Raw genomic sequence first — 24,649 nt, forward strand, 5'->3', positions numbered from 1 at the left:
TAGTTCAAGCATGATTAAATCAAAATTTTTCATTCTGATGAAAGTAGAGACTGTCTTGTGATTTTTCCATAAGATGTGCAGAGCTCCAGGTCACTGAGAAAGTCTGAGATAGAACAAAAATCAAATATAAGTTCCTTCTTCTCCAAGACTAAGCCTTCCTACTTTCAATGCTCTCATATAGCATGTTACTGACTTAGGGAATCTTAAATGTCATCTCTTGGAAGCAGAGCCCAAACAAAATAAGATCTGACAGGGAAATTTGAAAGGGCTCTGAGAAGACTTCCTTGTTCCCCCAAAGTATCTCTCCTGCCTGCCTGGTACTCATAACTGAAATTCCATTGCTAAGAGATTTCTTAGTTAGAATAACTAAGTAATTTTAATGCAGTAAAATTATGGATAAATAATCATAGATATAGATGGAAATGGAGATATAAAACATGAGTTTAGATTTTGTCATCTTTAGGATCACATTCAGTTCTAAAACAGTTATTCTGTGAGATTTATCCATCGATATGCCTCTTTCTTTTAATTGATGCATAACTTGCTAAAATTGAATGTATTCAAATGTTAAATGAGAAACTTTATCTAGAAACATCACTTGTAAAGAGTGAGAGAATTCATCCTATTAATTACCGAAAATCAGGTGTTGTTCTTTAAATATGGTTTAGAAATAGTGACTTAGTGATAATCCAGACATTTGATCCTAAAGTCATTTGAAGTAAATGCTATCCTGTTATGTTACAGAGGCTTCTAAGTAGTGCTGTGAATAGATAAAACATTGAACCTTGGTCAGAAAAACCTAAATTCAAATCCAACCTCAGACACATGGCTTTATGATTTTAGGCAAGTCACATAATCTCTGTTTAACTTAGTTTCTTCACCTATAAAATGTATATAATAACAGCACCTCACTCTCAGGATTGTTATGAACACACATGAGCTAATATTTATAAAGTAAATTAAAACTAGATAGAAATAATAGCTACTGTTAGCTTCTTTTTCTAGAAAGTATAACTCATTGAGCTTTGTCAGCTAATGGAACATCTTCCAGGGGAATTTTTTCAACTGAACAACAAAGAAAAGCTCCTTGACATAAATTAGGTGAGCTTTGGTAGAAGGGGATGAATTGAGTAAGGTCCTGGGTGAATTTATTATCAGAGAGAGGAAAATCAGATCAAAAGACTAAGGGGACTAGGATGTTCTTGAGCTTCCAAGAAGCATTATATGGCTACTTCCAGGGTGGACTTTGGTATTCAGGAGGAAAAAAAGAGAACTGAAATAAGAAAGCTGAAATGAAAAAAGTTTGCTTCTAGTGGACTTACCTGGAAGTTGATTCTTAACCCATGGGATAAGAAATACTATACAGTAACCCCACTGTCACAGACAGTACCTGATTTCTTATTTATGTCATGTTAATCTTTTAATCCTAGAATAAACACTTTAATCCCCAAACTGCCACAAACCTGGTCTTCCACCCTCCTCTACTTTGTTCAAGGTTATAACTCCCTTGAAGTATGGGCCAGGAAAGGATTTCCTCAGCTTTTCTCTTTTAGTATGTCTTTGTCTGACTACCTGGACAACTTGGTGTCAAATACCTGAGGAGCAATTAATAGATTAGGGAAGTGGATAGATGACCCATCTATCTCAAAGGTTTTCAGCACAAAAACAGTCAGTTCACAGTAAGCAATATGATTCTTAGCCTTTATTTGTGCTACATGTAGAGTCCCCAATTGCTTGGAGTCCTGGGTGATTGTTTTCTCTCCCTAGGAAATATTTTCAGAATACTGTCAGGTGAGTAGAAAATTCTGTTAATAAAATGGTGAGGGGAGAGTTGGAGAAAAAAGAGAGAAGTGGAAGGAGATACAAGAGCAAGAGAAAGAAGCAAAGGGGGGAGAAAATGGGAGAGACATAGAAAAGTCAGAAAAAGATAGAGGAGAAGGAAGAAGTAGGAAGGGGAAGGAGAGAGAGACACAGAGAAAAAGAAGGGTAGAAAGGCAGGGGGAGAGAAAGGGGAAAGAGGAAAGAGAGAGGAGGAAATATGGGAGAAAGGTGGGAAGAAAAAGGAGAGGGGAGAAGGGAAAAAGAAAGTAATGAGGGGGATAATAGGAGAGATAATATTGAAAGAAAGGGAGAGGGGAAGGGAAGAAAGAAAGAAAGAAAGAAAGAAAGAAAGAAAGAAAGAAAGAAAGAAAGAAAGAAAGAAAGAAAGAAAGAAAGAAAGAAAGAGGAAGGAGGGACACAGAGAGAGAGAGATTGAAAGAAAGATTCCTGGCTTATCATCAAGAATGAAGAAAGACCTGTTAATGTTTATGCAATCTGGGAATGCTACTTATCCATATAGTCTACCTCCTTACTCTTTTGTTTGTCTAATTAAACAATCCTAGGAAGTGAAAAACTGAGTATCTGAGACTGTAAGGTACCTAGCCCCACAAAATTTTATTGAAATATTTAATTTAACAAGGATAGTACTGTGTGATTCAAAATACAGGAGATGGAGAAATAGCTCTGACTGTGGTTCAGAGGCAGTTAATTCTTTGCCAGATAAAATCAAGTTTTATGGAGAAAGCTTTGAGGAAGAGATTTCATTCCAGAAAGAAAATTTTATATCCCCTCCTCCTCCCCGCCTTCCTCGTTGTTTTTAGAGCAAAGGGTGAAAACCTTACTTGCCTCTTGTTATGAGGGCAACAATTTTGTCTAGCAATCCAGCATTAATCAACATACCAAGTTCTATTTTGACAAGCTATTTTAACAAGTCTACACCATTATCTGCCAATAATCACAGACTCCAGGAGCTACATCTGAAGGGTTCCTATCAAGCATCATCTATATCAGTGGTTCTCAAACTTTTGTTTTCAGTATCTTTATCCTATTAAAAATTATTGAGGATCTATCCAACGCGTTTTTGTTTATCTGGGTTATATTTATAAACATTTTCTATATTGGAAATAAAAACTATTTTTGAACTCTCTAAAAAGATTTCAGAGATCCCCAGGATTCTCTAGATAATACTTTGAGAACTGCTGAATTCTATATCATGTGAGCTCCTTGACAGCAGAGATCAATTCAAATTTCTATTTGTATCCCAAACACTTAACATAATATTTTGTACTGAGTAAACTCAAAATATATTTTTTAATTCATTCATTCAATATTTTACTGAACACTAAAAAGTGTTGCTTAAAAGGTTAGGTCTCCAGATCTAAACCAAAGTAAATATAAAAAGAAACTACAATTGCAGTACAGCAAGACTAGTCACCCTGATTCCTTAGCCATTTGGTTAATTAAAAGGTTACCATGGAAGGCATAGCCAAGATGGCCAGAGTAAAAGCAGGAACTTACTTGAGCTCTCCCCAATCCTCTTCAGATATCTTTAAATAATGATTCTAAACAAATTCTAGAGCAACAGAACCCACAAAGATACAGAGTAAACTATTTTCCAGCCCAAGATATCTTAAAAAGTCAGCAGGAAAAATCTATTGCACTAGAGTGAAAAAAGGAGGACATTCCATGAAGGCCACACTAGAACAGACTAGGACCCAGCAAAGAAACCGACCTTGAGACTTCTGAGTCTATGATAGCTATGGCAGTTTTCAGACCTCTCAGCCTACAGATGGTAAGGGTCTTTTTGCTGTCACCAGGGCAGTAAGCTTTCGCATTGCCTTTTTTAGATCTAAGTTGCAATCTTGGGTCTTAGTTCAAGAGTGAGGAGAAACACAAGCTTCTAGTCAGCTATAGGGGAGTAGGGACCCTGATCACAGTTCCAGGACTGAAAAGAGTGCTTGTGGTAGCTCATATACTAGTGCACAGTATTAGAGAATAGTTAAACACACTTCTCTCTAGATCCTACTACCTTGGAAGAGACAAAAACTTACAAGTCTAGTTTAATATTCTTCAGGAGAGACTGAGAGAAGGATCAGACAGGTTAAAAAAACCAACAGAAAATAATATCAGGAAAACCTAGAAAGAAAAAGGAATCCTAGAATAGAGGATGATTGACAGTGGCAAATGCTATAGAAAAGTTAAAAAAAAGATAAGAATTGGGGAAAATAGCATTAGAGTTGGTAATTAAAAGATCATTGGTAACTTGACAGAGGGCAATTTAAATTGCATAATGAATGCATAAACTAGAGTACAAAATACTAAGAAATGAGAAAGTAGAGGTACCTAGTATACAAGGTTTAGCTGAGAGAGGAAAAATTTAGGACAAATTGTGATAGCTGGATCAAGTAAAAGTTTTTTTTTTTCCTAACAGGAGACATGCTAATTTTGTAAACTAGGTACTAAAATTAAGGGAGAGATTAATGATACAAGTAAAAGAGAGAATAATGAAAGAGATAATCTGGTAACGAAAACTGGAGAGAAGAGAATTAAGGGTATACACAGAGAAGTTTTGCTCGGTAAGGAAAAGAGATATCAGATATAGAAGTAAGGAGGAAATAGTAGAAGAAGATGTTCAAGTGATATGAGATGAGGAGGGGGAAAGAAGAACAAACAGGCATGACCTCAAATGGTAGAAGGGGATTAAAAGATCTAAAATAAGAATTGTCCTAGGTATACTGAATCTTTTAAGCAATTATAAAAGGATTGCTTTGGTGCAATGAAAGCCCAATTGAGTTAATGTAACATAAATTTGTAGTTAATTTTATCAACCAGATTTTGAAAAAACTCCCTTTATCAACATAGGCTGATATCTTTTTGCAATTTATAATTTCCTTTTTTTTTTCCCCTGCTGAGGCAATTGAGGTTAAGTGACTGCCCCAGAGTCACACAACTTGGAAGTGTTAAGTGTCTGAGGTTAGATTTGAACTCAGGTTCTCCTCACTTCAGGGCTGGTGCTCTACTCACTGCACCACCCAGCTGCCCCTGTAATTTAGAATTTTCAAGTATTACCTGAGACACCAAAGTTAAATGATCTTGTCTAGGTCAAGTGCTGCTAAGAGGCAGCACTTGAATACAGATTTAACCAAATTATGAATACAACAATTTAACCATGCTTTCTTCTATCCTTAACACCCATTTATATATATGTACTGAATTTCAAAAGTAGAGGAAAGGAGTGAGAGAAAACCTGTGATACAATGGAAAGAGGATGAACAAATCCCAGATCTAAAGTTTCTGGGTTCAAATTCTACCTGTAAATTACTATATTCTGACCATAGGCAAATCACTTATTCTTTTTAGGTTATACTTTCTTCAATTATAAAATGAAGGGTTTGGAGAAATATCCTCTAGGATCACCTCCAGATATATGAGCTCTCTTTTAGATAAGATAACGCTTGTCCAACTACACTTTTATTTATTCTAATTTGCAGTCAGTATTCTCCAATAATCAGAAAGTAAATTAGTTCCTTGGGGCTAGGTAAAGAAAATAACTATCAGAATTCTGCAAAGAAGTTTTATTGAGCTAATGTGATTATTAAAAGATACAAATGAGCTTATCATGAAATAATGGTTGAGTTGTTTCCTCTAAAAGCTAGATCTACGATATCTTGGGTTTTCAGTTTTTACATAAATACATTTGCATTTTGGAGTTGAGGGAGACATATTTTCGGGTTCCACAGTGATGAGTGATTCTTGAAAATCGTTGTCTAAGAGTTTTTAGGAAGATATGCCTAGAGGTGTCAAGAGGCAATTAAAAGTTTTAGAGAGGTAAAAATTTGTTTTCAAATTGTGTGTGTGTGCGCATAAATATGCATGTATATATATACATATATATGAAGAAAGGGTGAGAGAGATTGTTCATAGTTAATATAATTCACAAAGATAAAAAAAAATCTCTTCAGAAACAGGAAGAAAAAATGGGCTGGAATGTAAATACTGCAGAAATCATTTTACCATTTCAGGTTCCAGGAGTAGAAATGTATCCATATGGCAAGGAAGTTTGTAAGGATAAATATGAAGGGATCAATTTAAAAAGAAAATTCTGAATATCACTCAAAGAGACTTAGCTAAATGCCCTGAACAGCTGGTAAGTGATATTTCAAAGGAACCCTGGAGGCTAAACAGATATCTGAAGTAAAAGAAATTTCTTTTTCTTTCTTTTAGGGATGGGCTCACTCTATGTACTGATGTGTCTAGCCGCTATGATCCATCAATCTGCAGGACTGGTAAGGATCCCAAGTGTTTCTAATGGAAGAGGGGGCCAACCCTTTAAAGACCTATCTAACATATTAGAAGAGGCTAACCTGATCTGAGTGGAGTGGGTAGAGAGTTACAATTTGGAGGATTCTCATAAAAAAGAAAAGGTCTTCATAGGGATTCTTGAAAGAATCTTTTATTAATGCCATAAGTCAGGAATCAGAACAAAGCTAGGGGCTAGAGAATGGAACAAAAAGAAAAGGTGAGATATTGGCTATTTTAACAGTAAATGAGTATTATATAAATTGTATACAAACTTTGAAATGGCACCAGAAACTGTAAGATCTCATGTAGTAATGGTTAAAGAGTCCTTTCAGAGCGTTAGGAAAACCTGAGTTCAAGATCTGCCCCTGAAACACACTGTCCAGCTGATCATAGCCAAATCATTTAATCTCTCATGGCCCCAGACAGTTTCTATACCAGAAATTCCCCACATTAGTTATTCAACAAACATTTATTATGTAAATAACTATGTAAAAACAAGATATTCAAAGTGTTCCCAAAGTTTTAATGCAAGTTATATCTATTAAAGCTTAAAAATTTTTGGAAATCCTGTATACAGAATAAATTAGAAATAATCAAAGGCAGTAGACTTAAGGGGAATTGGGGAAAGGATTGTTGTAGAAAACAAGAATTATTGCTGGAACTTAGAGGAAGCTAGGAAATCTAGACAATAAAGATAAAGAAGAGAATTATAGAATAATTAATGAAAATGCTCAGAGTCAAGAAATGGAGTATTTTGGGTAAGAAATACAATTGGTCAGTATCACTGGGTTATAGAGTATATGGTATTAAGTATAAGTAAATTAGAAAGGTAGAAAGTGGACTAAGTTATGATAAATTTTGAATATTATAGAAGAGAGCTTGTAATTGATCCTAGAGGTAACTGGGAACCATCTGAGTTACTTTAATATTGATATGTCAAGACATATTGTTTTAGGAAGATCAATTTGTCATCCAAAAAAAATCACAAATTCAGACTAAAAATTTAAAGAATGACAAAAATATTATCATAAATATTATTTTAAGCTAAGAACTCAGATGATACTTTCATAAGCCTAGCATTAAATATTTTAACCCTCCAGGAAAACTCATATCTTAGGCTACATATATTGCTAAATTATCCTGACTCCTGTTCAACAACAAACATTACCTAAAAGTAGAGGGTCTTTAATTGGGGTCTATGGACTCCCAAGTTGTTCAAAAATAGATTTGGATGTGGAATACATATTTGTTTCAATATAATTGGTTTTGGGGGCAGCTAGGTGTTGCTGTGGATAGAGCACCAGCCCTGAAATCAGATGGATCTGAGTTCAAATATGACCTCAGACACTTAATACTTCCTAGCTGTGTGACCCTGGGCAAATTGCCTCAGGAAAAAAAATATCTATCTATCCATAGATATAGATACAGATAAAATTGATTTTCTCTGCAACCTTATGCATTCAAAATGATTATCTGATAAGGGCCTATAGGCTTTATCAGAGTGTCAAAGGGATCTATGACAGTGCTAGATTAAGTCAGAAATATTTTAATGAACACAATGACAAACAACTCCCAAGTTCTGGGATGAACACAACAAATAACAAATTGATCTTTGTATTATTTTCTATTAGAATTTCACACTTGATTGCAATTTGTCCACTATGAAAGAAGAGGTACAAAAGGAAATCCTTGATTGCCACAATAATATAAGAAGATCAGTGATCCCAACAGCTAGCAATATGCTGAAAATGGTAAGTCATACAGAGAAAGGGCAAAATATAAAATCTTTGAGAGTAACCCCATGACAATAGGCAGGATACATGTTCTTTCTGTTTAAGAAATACACCTAACATATTTTAGGAAATAGTTCACAGCCAGTGGCTTTGTGATCAAGGATATATCCATGGTCCTATACTATTCAACATTTTTATAAATTGTCAATCAAAGTATGTATAAAGAACCTACATGGTATTACATACTCTGATAAGTGATGAGGAAACTAGGAAAGTGGAAGGTAAGAATCTTTGCTGATCTAAATGGGAATTAGGACACAGATAGCATTGTAAAAGTAAAAGATTTATAGATGAAATGAATCTATAATGGAGGCAAGTAAAGGAAGCAGATAGAGACAATAATTAATATGCTGGATAAGAGAACCAAAATCCAGAATGAAAATGATAGTCTAGAATGTTGGGCCAAATCTAACAAATTAAATGCTAAGGAAAATAATATAAATACCTACCCAAATGTACAAGTAAAGAATGTTTAAAAAAAAAGTCTGAAGGTTTTATTAGATTGAAAGTTTGATATAAGTCAACAAAATAAGAAGGTAGCCTTAAAAAAAGCTTACACTGCATTAAGAGAGGCAAAGCACTCAGTATGAATGAGTCTTACTCACTGGACTTTGCTTGTTTGGACAATATTCGGAGAGACAATTTGGTATCATGTTTTTAGCTCTAAATAAATATGATATCTTTAGGGCATATATCAATCCTAAATCTAGATAGTAGACAACCACTTAATGTTCTGGATTGGCAAGAAATACTCCCAAAGAATTTAGTCCCTCATCTCTCCAGATCTCTTGATTCTTCATCTAAAAATTGAGAACTTTATAGTACATTGAAGTGTTATATCCTGAACTACTTCATATTTTTTATATATCAATAGATCCACTCTCATTGATTGTTCCCCTAAATGACACAGATAAAATTGCCCTATTCTATGTAACTCTTGTGCATGCCTTTCTACCAATCTTCTACCATTGTTTTTAGAGGCTTCCTTTTCAATCCTTGTTATTACTTGGATACCAGAGAAGCATATTTGAGTCATTTCTACATCTCTTTGATGATATATTTTGTGCTCTTTTGTTCATTCAAGTCATAATTCATAATATACTGTAGTATCTTTTTACTCATTATATATTTATATATCTTTTCACTCCCCCTCAAGAAATCCATAATTTTGATTCTTTGGATACCATGGACTCCCATCATTCAGGCTCTAACATTCTCTAAATCAGGGATTCTTAACCTAAGGTCAATAAATATGATAGCGATATAGATAAAATGTATTTCAATGTAACTGGTTTCATTTGTAATTCCATGGTTTTTATTTTATGTACTTAAAACATTATTTTTAGAAGGCTTCACCAAATGACCAAGGGGACCATAACACAAAGTTTCTAAATCACCCAGTAACTCAGGTAGAATTACACTACATCAAAAGTTTTTATATATGTATATATATATAGTAAGGTTATGTTATCTATATTAAGGTTATGGTAATGTTAACAATTTTCTGGAAGTTCTGACCTGGCTGGTTGTTGTATTTTAGCTTGGTTTCATTCAAAACTCTATGGATGTAAACTAGTTGTTTTTTTTTTCTCATGTTATTCTAATCTGAATCTGTATGTACAGAATATTTTGAGTTTTAATAAAGAGTATCCTTGGGATGCTGAGATCACCATTCTGACATAAGATATGTATAATATGTGAAAGGTTTTTAACTAACTGAAATTCCCTTATAGATATGGATCCAGGTTTTTTTTTCCCTTCCCTCATGGTATATGGAAGTCTATTTCCAATAATAAACACTTTAAGATACAGGTATATATTGAAATAAGAATTAACTAAAAGAAGAAACATAGGAGTGTCAAGTCACATAGGCTTACAAAAGGAAACAAAAACAGGATGAAAAGAACACTAAATTGAGAATAAGAAGATGAGAGTTTTAATCCTGAACCTGCCATTGATGAACTGTATAATCTCAGGCAAGTCAGTTAACTTTTCTGGTCTTTAACTTTCTTATCTGCAAAATGGAATCAAATTAAACAATTTCTGAGGGGCCTTCTACCACTAAATCCCTAAGGTCCCTTTAAACTCTAAATCTGTATTTTATATGAGTTTTCAGTTTTATGATTTTTAAGATCCACTTCTCACTGTCTCCATATCATACTATCTGTGCTCTAGCCATCATTTTAATTGCCTACATCTCCTTGGACTCTGTACCTAAGAAGCTAATCAGTGGAGATACAAAGAAGCAATAAAATAGTGCCTTGCTCTTCCTATACTACAAACTGTCTCCTTTTCTAATTTATGACAAATATCCTAATCACACACATCCTAATCACATATCAGGATATCCCTGATCAATATTCTTCCTCCTAGGTCATTCTTAGAAATATACTTGAGCCTTTAGTCCAAATATTCCACTGCTAGGCATATACTCAAAAGAAGTTAGTGATAAAATATCATATATGTCTAAATGCTTATAGCTAAACCTTTTATAGTAGCAAAAAAAAAAAATAAAGAAAGATGGTAGATGTCTATTAGTCAGGGAATATTTAAATAAGTTGTGGTATATAATGTAATAGAATATTATTAGGTCATAAGAATAAATATAATGAATGCAGAAAATATGGGAAGATTTATATGAACTGGTACAAAGTGAAGTAAGTAGAACCAGGAAAACAATATGTCCAATCACTGAGGTGTAAATATTAAAGATTAGGTAGTAAATATAAAGCCATAATTCAATCATAATTCATAAATCCTTTGACTCTTAAGTTTTAAATAATTTTGTTTATAAATGACAGAATATACTTTACCCTATTGTTAGCCAGTCAGTGATCAAGCATTTATATGCCAGGCACTATACCTTAAATTTCTGTCTCTTTCCCTTAAAACAAAAAGGTCAGTCCAAAGACATCTTGGAGTCAAGGCCACTGATTGTCTCTGCAGGTAAAACAATTCAATGATTATTCTGCAGTGATTTGAGATCAGCAAGTTTATATCTGTTCTCATGGTTCTTATTAACAGTTACCTCATTGAAGAGGGGCATCCCCTTCCCTCACCACCTGCAACCAAAAGAAATAATAAAATTGACTATCATCAGGTCCAAGAGGAATACTATCATTCCATTCACCCCAGAGGAGGAACTTAGTAAAAGTTCATGGTACTTTTCCACTGATTGTTATTATCTTTATGTAAGATGAATCACAGTTAAGATTTTTCTAAAAAACCAACAATAAATTTGGAGTCTAACACAATTATCTCGTAAATCCACAGGATTCATACAATACCACACCAATAAGTGCAGGAGATCTACCTCCATTTTTCCCAGGGTCAGAGAGTTCAGTAACTGATCACAAAATCTTCAGATTTCAAATTGGAATCTTAGATGCCATTTAGTCTGATTCGTGATTTTAAAAATGAGGAAACAAAGGCTCAGATAACATGTGTGATTTACATAATGTTGCACAAATGCACATATAAAGGTACATATATATTTCTACATATAATACACATATACATAAATAGCATTTTGCTTGAAAAGAGCTTGACACACCTTATTTCATGTTTTCACTAACAGCTCTTCAAGTGGCATATGCTAGATGTAAATCTCAGCTTTTATGCTTTTAAACTACTAGTAGTACATAGTAGAAATAATGGAAGAGTTTAGAGCTACACAGATCAAGTGGGAAGATTTTTGTATCAGTTCAAGCAAGAAAAATAAGATAGGGTCCATCTTCTGGAATAAAAAATCTAACAAAATATGTCCTTTTTCCACTAAGGAATGGAGTCATGAAGCTGCTTCAGATGCTCAAAGATGGGCAAATAAATGCACCTTGAAAGTCAGTGAATTTTCTAATAGAACAACTGGTGGTAAGTAAAGATTTATATATATCACTTGTACTCTGAGATTTTAGAACTATCTTGAAAAGAGAACTTTAATGGTGGCAAAGATAACCAGAGCTTTGCTCCAGGGTACTGAAATGTAGTGGGAACTAACAGTTTTTACAATGTTTTAAAAGGTTAAAAAAAACAAAAACAAAAAAAAATCCTGATAAGCCCTGATAAATACCTGATAAGCAAGAACAATTTATTCAAAGAACATAAGAAGAAAGCACTATCTGCTTCATCCTAGCTTAAATTTCTTCCTTGATTTATAAAGAAACAGCTCACCAATTCACCTTGGAAGCTTTTGCAGTGATTTCTGTGATAACATTTCAGTCAGTCAGTCAATAAGCATTTATAAAAGAGTATTATGTATTCAGTTCTGCGGATACAAACAAAAGTAAAAAATAAACCCTGGCCTCAAGGACTTCACAGTCTAATGGGGAAAAACATCACATATTTAAAGGGCTGAAAAGTAGGAGTGCAAGAGGATACTCAGCATAGGGGCATGATGAATTCTTCCAGATAAGAAAATTATAAGATGGCTGCCTTTGGTACCTCTCTTTCTTAAGAATATGGACAGAGATCTCTAATGTTCATCCTCCATCCTCTTTAATCACCCAAAAAATCATGGGACTAGTTGTTCCTCCCAAATATGCTAAGTACTGGAATTGATATATATGTCATAATTCCTTTTCTTATGTGCCAGTGGGTTTAGTTAAGACAGATATACCAATATGGCAAAAATTAGAATTTCAGTATCTAAGAGAAGTATAAATAGCTATGAGGTCAACTATAGGGTAAAATAAAACTCATAGCTTGGAGTAAGGATACAGAGGAAGAAATGATGGAAGACTAAATGAGGGAGGTAGTATATAAAGTAGTTGGAAAATAATGTTAGCTATTAATAAGTAGAAATGGTTGGAAAGTAACAATCTGAAGAACACATAACATGGGTCACTTGAGGGCTTGGGAATAATTCAGATCTATCTTCATATGTTGGTATTCACTCTTTTTATAACTCTTAAGTTTCTTATAATTTCTATTAAAATCCTAGAATTTTATAACTTTAAAAGACCCCATGGGGACAATCTAGTTGTACCTCCTAGGAAGATCAGGCAAACATGTACAGTGGTCTTTCCACACAATTCTGTGAGGTACTTTTTGCAAAAATTATTGCTCTCATTTTAAGAGAAGAAAATTGAGGCTCGGAAGTGAAATGACAAAACTAGAAAGTATTGCACCAATTTTTAAATCCAGGTTCTTCCTAAATTTAAGTCATATCCTTTCCAAAGCACCAAAATTTCTCTTCCAGATATAAAAAAATAAGACATTATCAGGGAATGTTTATTGTTCATCATCAAATAGTAACCATGAGCAAATGCATACCCATTTTCCTTTTTTTCTGGTTCTAATTTTGTATCCTTAGTATAATTAGGGAGTCTGAACTATTTTTCTCTTCTCAGATACAGTATGTAGTGAAAATGTATTTGCATCAAGCTTGTCTGTCTGCTGGAAAGATGTCATCCTTGCTTGGAAACTACAGAAAAAGAATTTTATTTATGGAGTAGGGGCCATCAACCAAAAAAGTCATTATCTTGCTTACATTCAGGTATAAATTATAGCACTGTGACCTTTCATTGACCTCTAACAGAATAGAATTTATCACCCAATATAGAGCTTTGAGCACAGTGAGCTGTTCACTAATCTTTGTTGAATAAATGTTGAATGAATCTAATATCTTTCTCTTCTCTATCTTATCCAACTCCAAAATAGATACTTCCATTCCTTATATGGTAAACTTTCTATCTTTGACTTTCAGAGAGTCAGTATCAGAGTACAGTGAAAAGATATTGGCTCTGAAGTCAAAGGAGCTAGGTTCAAATCCCATTTCTGACATTCTAGTTGACCTTAGATAAATCACAATCTCCTTGAGCCTATTTCCACTAGTATAAAATAAGAAGATACCTTGAAGTCCCTTTTAGTCCTGAATCTGTGATCCTATGAGCTAATAAGTACCTCATCCCAGTCCTTATTCTCCAAAAAGTTAGTGTTTCTTTGTGATTTGAGATGTGACACATTGAAGAAAGATGTTAAGAAGACCCAAGTCAGTCTGAGGCAAAACCAAGTAGGCAAAATTTGTATATTGTTCTTCTACCGCTTTTTTCCTGACGAAGATAATACTCCTCCAGCTCTTTTTGATTATTTTTTCCCAAGCAGAAACCCATCTTTGCCATGTAATAGCATCCTCTTTAATCAGCTCTCTTAATTGCTCAGAATGCATTTCATAGATCTGGGGACTTTAAATTTCTCCATAGAATAACAGGCAAATAATGTGAGTGCTGCAGTGGTGGGTTAGCATGTTAAAATTGCCAGAAAGTCTATTTTGGGTGAATTCCCTCATTGAATAGATTCCCTATGAAGGACTTTGGGAAAACATAATCTTTGGAGTCAGAGAAAGCGAATTCAAATCCTAGCTCTGAAACTTAATCACCTCAATGATCCTGAGAATATCATCATTTAGCTTCCCCAATTTTTGTTAGCTTTAAATGAAAGAGTTGGGTTAAGTGGCCTTTGAGATCACTTCCAATTCTGGATCAATGATCTTATGATCCTTTGATATAGGAATTATAAACTCCTTGAGGGCAGGTGATGTTTTTTGCTTCTTTTTTGTATCCTCAGTGATTAATTACTGTTAGCACATAGTAAATGTCTAATAAATGTTTATTGATTGATCAGTTGAAAGATCTGGAGAAAATTTCATTGACAGGGAAAGTATATATATATATATATATATATATATATATATATATATATATTACCATTTATATTTTCATGGGTTCATTTAAATATCTAAAAATCTAAATGAGAGGTCATATGGAATGGAGAAAGAAATGGTTACAGATGGGTTTATGTCCTACTTCAAATACATTCCAACTATGTACGTCTGGCCAAGTCAATGTCTCAATATTCTGGGCCTTTCTCTGAGACTCCAAGCTGCAGTGCTGAACTTCATTGGTAGAGGGAATTCCTCAGCTAGGATTTCCCTGTACTGATGAAATCACAAGTCCAGTCCCTATCCCTAAAGAGGCAGTAAAGAATGAAGAGCCTGTCTGGGGATTAATATGGGAAGCCACAGGGAGATAACCCTGAACCAAGAAAGAAAATCAAATGAGGTTATAAGGATTCATTTAATTTCATCCAACAACCTTTTATTAAGTGCCTACTGTGTATAAATTATTATTTGGCTATATTTTGAGAATATAGAGATAAAAATGATCCAGGTCTTATCCTCTAAGTATTTGCAATCTAATGAAAGGGGGGGGGGGGTGGAGATAAGGCTAAGTTAAAAAATAACCCTGATATATGAGAGATATTGAAAAGAAGTGTCTAGGCAAAGGGCTAAAAGAAATCAGGAGATAGTATTTACTTTCCTACATTGTGGAAAGAGGAAGGTCAGAGATAAAGGGATAAGAGAAAATTGTAAGAAGGAAAGAGACAGGAAAAGCAAGTAGGATAAAGTGGTTTGCTAATTAACATGAAAAATATGGATTATGAACAATGTATCTTTTTTATCTATAGATGATCTTTTATAGAACTTATAAAATTGGATGTGGTGTTTCCTATTGCCCAAACAATATATATAAGTACTTTTACGTGTGCCAATACTGTCCAGCGTAAGTATGATTGTCATTTATTATTGATCACTTTTCACTGGTCTTTATTGATATTACATTCCAAGATAATACACACTTCTCTTCACTAGTTCTCCTTATTTAAACAAGGTGAAATCTTATTCTGAGATAAAGACAGAAACCATTCAGATACTGTTATGATTACCAATAAGTTTCCAGAAGACTAGGTCTCATAGAACCACCTATGTTGCTTAGATCCTGGGGCCTAAACAACATATGACTCACTCTTTCTGTATGTATCAGATATATAGTAAAACTAAACAAGAGTCCATGCTCAGTTAGGACTTAAACAGGCTTGAAACCAATCTTCAATTCTGATATACTCATTTAAAATTTTTAAAAATGAAGAAGGTTCAGCAGTACAAGTTTTAAACTTTATTAAAAGGCAGTAATTATTAAAACTATCTGGTACTGGCTAAGAAATGAAAATATGGGTCAATGGAACAGCCAAATAAATATAGTAACCTTGTATTTGACAAGTGTAAAGACATAAGTCACTTAACTTTTCTAGATCTATTTCCTCATCTACAGAAAAAAAATGAAAGCATATGCACATAGTATGCCTCCTAAAATGGCTGTGAAAATCAAACTGGATGATACATTTCAAATTGTATACAAAAACAATTCATATCTCTTGTCATGTTTTCTCATGATTTTTCTGCTTTTTGCCATATTTCTCATGACATAATCATTTGCCTTATTTTTAATACAAAAATGAATTCTTTAATAACTAAATATGGTACTTGCATTGCTTGATATTCAGGATCAGAATTCTGTATACAGTATGTAGAATTTTTATAAGAATTCAGTCTCTATGAGAGCTGTGCTTTGTAGATGTTTTATGTCTATGGTAAACAATCTTTTAAAACATTTTTTTCCTTTGTCATACAGAAGGAATGAAGTTACTTCATTAGCAACACCCTACAAGAAAGGTGAAAGATGTGCTGATTGCCCTTATTCTTGCTATAATGGACTCTGTAGTAAGTTTAGGGATGGGAGAGGAGAACTGTATTCTCTTTGTTTCTCTTTATCTTGAGGAGGAGTGTATGCGTGCTTGCGTGTATGAGAGAGAGAGAGCTAAAGTTTTCCATCAATATTTCATCATAATATGGAGATGACCTTGTGTTCTATGCTAACTTGAAAGCAGATTCTACCAATATGGTAGCCTCTGAGCTAAATTCAGAGATGCTTAATCACCAGAAGTATTGAGGTCTGAATTGGTAAATGAAGGATAGATACCAATGAAATCACTGTCGTGAAACTTTAATTCACATGTATGTATATCCCATGCATGAAATCATTATACTCCACTTACCTATTTTTTTTGGATATGAATAGGAAGAATGTCTTCTCAGACCAGAACTAGGAAGCTGTCTGACAATTTTCTCTTCACATAGGTTACGTATCAAAATCTAATTAGGAGTAACTTACTATAGTGTGTGTGTATGCATACACATTTATACATACATATACAGATGATAATGTTTAGAAGTTAGGCATTTTTTGGCTGAAGGAGGAAATCAACTAATCCTTTCTGGATTTCCATCTTGTATGGAAAGAGTATTCTTTCCCATTCAGGTCTCCCTGGGGTCACATGTTTTTCCTTATTCAATGCCCTCATTCCACTCCTGATAAAAGAGGCAATAGGACATAAATTGCCTATGGCCACTTCATCATAGGAGTTTTTGTATTCCACTTTTAATTCCAAATCTCCTCCTGCCAAAAAACATTCTGGATCATCTTGTCTGGGCAATCTAGATTAATTTAATCTTTTCTCTGAAGTGGGAGCACTATAATAATATATACCAATTTTAAAAAAAGTTTTACTCAAGCCCCTGGTAAAGAAACCTGATGTAAACCCCAGAAAGAGAATTTCTTACTCTGTGGATTTGTCCTTGAGTGACTATGGCCTCCTACTCATTTCCTGTTAATCCCCCAAGAACACACACACAATGAACAATAGTTTAGAGAAACTGTTTTCTTTTAAGTACACAAAGCAAATCCAGGAAGCAAATATACTCTTAAAAATGAGAAATGAGATATAAACTCAGCATTAGAGCCATAATGTGCTAAGGCAGGGGAGCGAGATATTTCAAGAGTTTCCTTCTCAGCAACAAAGGCAGACACAACCATTTTCCATTAGCTCCAGGTGGCATCTCATTATTCAACATTCATTTTTTTCTTTTCATCTCACTCATAGTCAGTAGTTCATCTGCTTCTATCTTGTCAAACCTTCAGAATTATCAATATGCCTTCTCCCTTTTTCTGAGTCTCCTATAAATCTCTCAATGTATCCCTAATGAAAATTAAAAACAAAACCAAAAACACTTTGTCAAAATAGACTCTAGTTCTCAGACAATGTTCCTTTCTTCATACTCCATGTGCACAAACTTGGGGAATCAAACACAAGTTTTAAGGCACTTAAATTACATACTAATGCCATTAAATTGGCCCAAGAAATCACGGGTACTTCAGGACTGATGCTTGAAGCTATCATGATGCCTCTTTTACTCTTCCATTCTATAGCATATTCAAGTTTTTCTGCCCTCTTCCTAGTTCTGTTTTGGAAAATAGATCCTGATATTTTATTTTCATTGATGTATTATAAACAATGCTATATAATTTTTAAGCAAGACTGTAATTATAAAGTGCTAATTTCCTTAAAGTTATTATTAGACAAAGATTGTTTTTGGTATCTTCCACTTTCCCTGATATCTTTTCTTCTTTTCCTTTTTTGATTTGTTTATTTTTAACATTTTTTTTTAATTTTGAGTTCCACATTCTATCCCTTCTTCCTACCCATTCCCCAATTACTAAGAAGGCAAGCAATATAATACCAATTATACATGTGAAATTATACAAAGCATTTCCATATTAGTCATATTTCCAAAAAAGAAAGAAAAATAAAATAAGAAAATTATACTTTAAGTTTTACTCAGATTTCATCACTTCTCTCAAATGGTGGATGGCTTTTTTTTTTTCATTATGAGTACCTTGGAATTATCTTAGATCATTGTCTTAGATCAGAGTAACTCTTGGTACCTTTTCACTTACACCCATACCAATACACAATCTAAAGCAGCATCATATTATTTAGAGATTTTTTGTTAATAAGGCACCCTCTAGTAATGTCAGTCAACAAATATTTAATATTCTCTATGAATGACCTTGTATATTAATATTTAAGCTAACTGTTAAAATACATAGAGACAGCCTGATATAATGGGTAAACTGCCAATCACAGTATTAGAAAGACCTTGTTTCAAGTTGACCTCTGCAAAAATCTTTTTGTTTTTCTTTTTACCTAGGCAAGTCAATTGATCTCTTAGAGCCCAAGGCAGTACTTCAAGACCATAAATTACAGAACACACTGTATCTGTATTGGTAGACAAAGTTTCTCACCAAAAACTCTCTAATCGATTGGTTAGAGAGTGATTTTTTTCCAGGTAGAGTACCTTTAGAAAGTCACTGAAAAATGCATTAATTTCACTCTGAACTATACCCATGACTATGTCTGACCACTGACTCTATGGCATGCCTGGCTATACAGAAAAATGGAAAAGTCATACAATTCTCATTGTCACTGAGATTATAATTTATTGGGGGAAACAACTTAAGACGTGTATTTTATATATATATAGTTATATAGATATGTAGATATATAGCATATACAGAATCTCTTCTTATACTTCTTCAAAAGTGGATTCATTCAAAGAACTACAGAATTATAAAACTTCAAAAGTGAAAGGGATCACAGATTCCCTTTAGACCAATCTTTACATGAAAAAGATTACTATTCCTCTTTACAACATACCAAATAAGTGACAATACAGTCTTTGATTTATGCTTCTGGTGAAAGAAAACCCATAATTTTCCAAGGTAATCCATTCCACTTTTGGAGAGCTCTCATTGGTAGTTAGTATGGAGATATTCTCCCTCTCCACCCTTACAGAAAACCTAAAGTTTCTTCCTTATACCTTTCACTTATTGCTCTTAATTCTGCTCTCTAGGAAGGGATAGAAAGAAAGGAAATAAGCATTTATATAATGTTCACAATGTGCCAGGCATTGTGCTAAGAGCTTTAAACCCATTAATTCTTGACCATCACAACAACTCTTTGAGAGAGTTGTTTTTACCATCTTCAATCTAAAGTTAGGAAAATTGAAGCAAAAAGTGCCCAAGGTCACACAGATAGTTATAAGGCCAGATTTAAATTCAGGTCTTCTAGACTCAACTAAGTAGCCACTGTACCACTTAATAGCCTCCAGAAGAGCAAGGCCTGTTCCATGATAGTCATTCAGTTATTTGAAGAAAACTAGTATATTCCCATTAAATCTTTACTTTACCAGATCAAATATCTTGAGTTCTTTCTATGGATTTGATGCAGTGCTAGTGGTCGAGAATAGGTGTGAGAATTGAGGTGGGGAATCCCGTCTGGTCAGTGCAGGTCCAATGAAAAAAATTCACAAACCTGAAAGTCTGAGCCAAAAGGGAATTTTATTGTGGGCACTAAAAAGCCAAATTTGCTAGGAAGACAGACTTCTCAGTGAGTAAGGTCCTGTCAGAGAAATAACAAAGATTAACACTGAGAAGAGGATATCTTCACAGCAGGCAAGAGTCCTGGAAGGTTAGCTTTGCCAAGAAGAGAACTTGGCAAAGCAAATTCCTGTTTCAGACTTCTAAAGAGATTTGGGGTTCATAATTATCTTTTATTAGCCTCTAAGGCTAAGGCTTCCATTCAAAATTAAATGAGACTCCCTCAATGTTGTCAATGCCCCAAGGCTTAGATTTCCAGTTGAAAAGAGAGTACTTATCTTGGAGTTTCAAGCCACTCAAGTCAAGATCTCTAACTGAATGAGACCACTTAAGAAGGCATAGACTGGGAGAGGTATGTTTTTCCCAGGGGAGAGCTTGAGACCCCATCACCCTTTTTTTTTACAGATTAAAAGGGACACAGTTTCACTCCCATCAGATTTTAATATGGCATGATCTTAAGGCCTTTCAATATCTTGGTCTCCTGTCCTGGACATTCTCTAGCTTATTAAAGTTTTTCCTAAAATATGGTTCATAGAGCCAAACTCCTTACTCTGGATGTAGCCTCACCAAAGCAGAATATAAGAGAACTATCTTTTCTTTCCTTCTGGATAGGATGTCTATCAATTTAGTATGTAAGTATATTAACATATTCTATATCATAGTTTGTTGACTCATACTAGGCTTACTATTTCCCAAGATCTTTTTTGTTTTTGTTTTTAGAAAAAAAGGGTGTTTGGGTGTGTCTCTATATCTTGTATTTGTGACAATTTCTGAACCCAAGTATAAGATTACACATTCATTAATCCCTATTAAATTTCATCTTATTACATTAAGCCCAGTGTTCTTACCCATAAAGATCCTTTTTTTCAATCTTGTCATCCAATGACTGATCTATTATCCCTTCCAATTTTGTTTCATCTGTAAATTTGGTTAATATATCTAGTCTTCGTCCTAATAATAAAAAAAAATTAAACAGCACCAGACCAAAGATCCCTGAAGCTCTCCACTAAAGACTTCACTCCAGTTTTATATAGGGGAGAGAGAGAGAGAGAAAGAGAGAGAGAGAGAGAGAAAAGGAAGGAAGGAAGGAAGGAAGGAAGGAAGGAAGGAAGGAAGGAAGGAAGGAAGGAAGGAAGGAAGGAAGGGAGGGAAGAAAAGAGATGGAGGGAGGGAGGGAGGGAAGGAGGAAGATAGAAAGGAGAAAGGGAAGGAGCAGGGAGGGAGGGATAGAGGGAAGGAGGAAGGAAGAGAGGGAGAAAGAAAAGAAGGGAGAGAAAGAGAGAGGAAAGGAGGAGGAGGAAAAGGAAGAGGAGTGGAAGAGGAAGAGCAAGAAGAAAGAGAAGGGGAAAAGGAGGAGAAGAAAGAGGAGGGGAAGGGAAGAGAGGCAGAGCAGTCTCCCTGGCTTCCTTCAAATCCCAGCTACCTTCCCGTCTTTTTTTTTTCAAGTTTTCTCTAACCCACCCCTGAAAATACCTTTTCTTGTTAATTATCTCCAATTTATCTCATAAATCTGATATGAGATATATAAATCTGATAAATCTGATATAAATCTGATATGATATGATATCAGATTTATAAAACATGTATGTTTCATATATGTGTCAAATATACATATTGATACTTTATATATGGTTATTTTCATATTGTGTCCTCTATGACTATAAACTTTTACAGATAAAGACAATCTTTAGCTTGTCTTTATATGAAATAGGTTCTTAATAAATATTTGTTGACTTTACTAAGAGTTTATTGTATGTCAGGCACTGGTCTAAGGGAAGCATAGATAAATTTTTTTTTAAAGAAAAAAGCAAGTTCCTACTCTTTAGGGGCTTACATTCAAATGGAATAAAATTACATATGAAGAACAGAATGGGATGAGCATATAGAAGAGACAGAATATATTGCAGAGACCTGGACCCCAGCAAAATAAAGCAAAAGTTAATTTTTGCTAAGAGCTAAGAGACATGGACTATCTTGGACTTAATCATTAAGGCTCTCATCTGTTTCTGTTTCTGTTTCTGTCCAGGTGATCCATAGTATACTTTTTAAATTATAATATTATTTATGTTTCTAAAATTCATTGATCTTTATTAACATAGTGAATGCAAAAGCCAATCATTCGTTGTTGCTTTCTCCAATCCTTTCCATACTTTTATAGATGCAAAACATAGTGAATATACACAGTGAGTATATAAAGTGAATGTTAAGATAACTTTAGAAAGGAAAATTAACTTATAGGAGGCCTGAGGGTTGTAAGGGGTTGCACCTCTATTAAAGATAGTTTCGTTTCTACCTTGGTGGAAATGGTGCTTTAAGGTTTGCAAAACAATTGACAAACAGGATCTCATTATCACAGTATAAGTTGATTATATTTGAATCCAAGATCTTTTTTTTAACTTTTGTATCATTTGTCACACACAAAGCTCCATCCTGTCTCTCTGTTTTTGTTTGGTTTCTCCCATGCTTAGAATATATTCTTTCACATTCTCTACCTTATAGAATTTATCTCACTTCTGTCAAAGCTCAACTCAGCTTTATCTTCTACATAAAGGTTTTCCTGCCAAGCATCCTACCACCCAATACAAGTGCTAATGTCTCTTCTCTATAAAATACCTTGTATTTATTTAGTATGCATGTACATTATTTCCTCTAAACAAATGAAAACCCAAGAAGGCAAAAACTGATCTATTTTTAGTTTCATATCCCCAGAACCCAGAACATTTATTAGGCACTAAATAAATCCTTATTAATGGATTAAATGAAGGCATAAACCACAGTAATAAATACTACATTTGGAATACATAATTTTCATAATGTCATAACTATCAATACTTTAAGGACCTCTTGTTTTGTCAGGGTCTACAAAACCTTCAACAACTGTTGTGGCCAAAAAAAATTTGGACAAAAAAATCACCTGCTTTTTCAGAGAGTCTTTCTGACTTGGTGGGTTTCCATTACATTACATAGTATTTGAGAATTCAAGGTTACTTTCATATCACTGTTATCATATATTAAGAACACGGCATAGGAGATGGAGAGCAATTTAAGCTTTTTGATTGAGTAAGGCATGAATGAGACCTTATTGTATATTCTTTCTTATTTTTGCCTTTTATATTTTCCAAAATCCCATTTAAATCATTTCTGAAATTATACAATGAGCAAAATATTTTGTGTTTTATAACAACTTTCCTTCTTTTCACTTCACTTCAGCCAATCCTTGTCAATATGAAGATAAATATTCAAATTGTCAACAGCTGAAAGATAAGCTTACTTGTGACTTCATACCAGTCAAGCTTCACTGTAAAGCTACATGCATGTGTACCAGTGAAATAAAATAGATTTGCTTCCCAATTTCTCTCAACTGTGAGAAAATTATTTTAGAGCTCAGACTACATAATACCACTCTCATTGTATTTCCAATGTGTATAATTCCTATGTATACACCAAACTATAATAAACTCTATTCCTGTTTTTATTTGATATAACATATATGGAAAATTTTCATTCTCATTTTGAAGTACATGGCAGCACTATAAAATTGTATTCAGGTGTGTTTTCTTATTTGTACTGTTAAAAGTTTCCATTGGATATTACAAAAAAAAAGAAAAATCAGATCAAAGACCATCTTCTGATACTTATCATTTTTCCATGGCATAATAAATCCTACCTATCTATTTTGTGTATTATTTTAAATTGGTCATTTAAATAGCACTAATAAAAACCAAAAGTTTATTCCTTTCATGACAGATTTATTTCCTTCATTTTAAAACAAATTATTAAATATGTGCCTGGGAATGAAAAGGAACAATTATACTTCAACATAACTGAGGAAATTTTCAAGAAAAATTGTTCTATGTGGCATTGCAAGGTTAACATCAACAGCCTTAAAGGGAAAGATTTTCGATAAAACAGGCTCCTCATTTAGTATGGGATCATTTCCTATGATGTCAAAGAATGTATTACTGAAAATTTCTACCAGTACAGAAAGAGGGGTTTTTCATCAGATATTAAGTTATAGCTCTGGTTCTGTAAATAGGAATAGAACATCTTTCAGGAGTATTCTTATGCCTTGAACCCTCACCCATGAGCTCACTGGACAGACATTGATGCCAGAAGTCCAATTAGAATCTATACATAATAACCACAGATTCACAAGTCTGGAAGGGATCTCAGAGCATTTCAATCTCTTCTTGAAGTATGAATCCACTCTATAATATTCTCCCCACCACTTCCTACTTTCCCCATTACTGTAGAGTGAAGCACTATCCTTTCAGCCTCTCAGGCCCAAAATCTAGGAATCATCCAGGATTATTACTACATCTTCCCTTCCCCAACCCATATCCAATTGTCAAGGACTGTAAATTTTATCTTTGCAGCTTCTCTGGAATATACTTCCTTCTCCCCTCTGATATTACTAGTGTCATACTAGTGCAAGACCCCTCATGTTATGTCTTGATATTTACAATAACATGCTAGGGATCTGCCTCCCTCAAGTCTCTTATCTCTCTAATCTTTTCTCCATTCAGTCACTAAACTGGTTTTCTTAAAGCAAAACATGGTATCACTCCACTCAGTAAAATACAATGGCTCGCAAGATCAAATAAAAATGTTCTGTTTAGC

General features: G+C 34.0%; 1 protein-coding gene across 1 annotated transcript; it reads left to right on the forward strand.

The window, feature by feature from the left end:
* Positions 1–5,798: 5,798 nt before the first annotated feature.
* LOC105750606 (cysteine-rich venom protein TEL1) lies at positions 5,799–23,460 on the forward strand. The gene is made up of 8 exons (XM_031968616.1): positions 5,799–5,883; positions 6,046–6,107; positions 7,755–7,874; positions 11,696–11,786; positions 13,265–13,410; positions 15,381–15,475; positions 16,385–16,473; positions 23,240–23,460. Exons 1-8 carry the CDS (start codon positions 5,799–5,801, stop codon positions 23,365–23,367), a joined length of 816 nt encoding a protein of 271 aa, XP_031824476.1. The 3' UTR covers positions 23,368–23,460.
* The last annotated feature ends 1,189 nt before the right edge of the window (positions 23,461–24,649 follow it).

This window comes from Sarcophilus harrisii, chromosome 4 (genome assembly GCF_902635505.1).
Source record: "Sarcophilus harrisii chromosome 4, mSarHar1.11, whole genome shotgun sequence".
Taxonomy (NCBI): domain Eukaryota; kingdom Metazoa; phylum Chordata; class Mammalia; order Dasyuromorphia; family Dasyuridae; genus Sarcophilus; species Sarcophilus harrisii.

What these genes read in the sequence shown, in the direction of transcription:
- LOC105750606 (XM_031968616.1), top strand. Translation starts at nt 5,799, where the DNA reads ATGGGCTGGAATGTAAATACTGCAGAAATCATTTTACCATTTCAGGTT. An exon ending in TTCTAATAGAACAACTGGTG is followed by an intron (nt 11,787 to 13,264) that starts GTAAGTAAAGAT and finishes TTCTCTTCTCAG; the next exon opens with ATACAGTATGTAGTGAAAAT. An exon ending in TTGCTATAATGGACTCTGTA is followed by an intron (nt 16,474 to 23,239) that starts GTAAGTTTAGGG and finishes ACTTCACTTCAG; the next exon opens with CCAATCCTTGTCAATATGAA.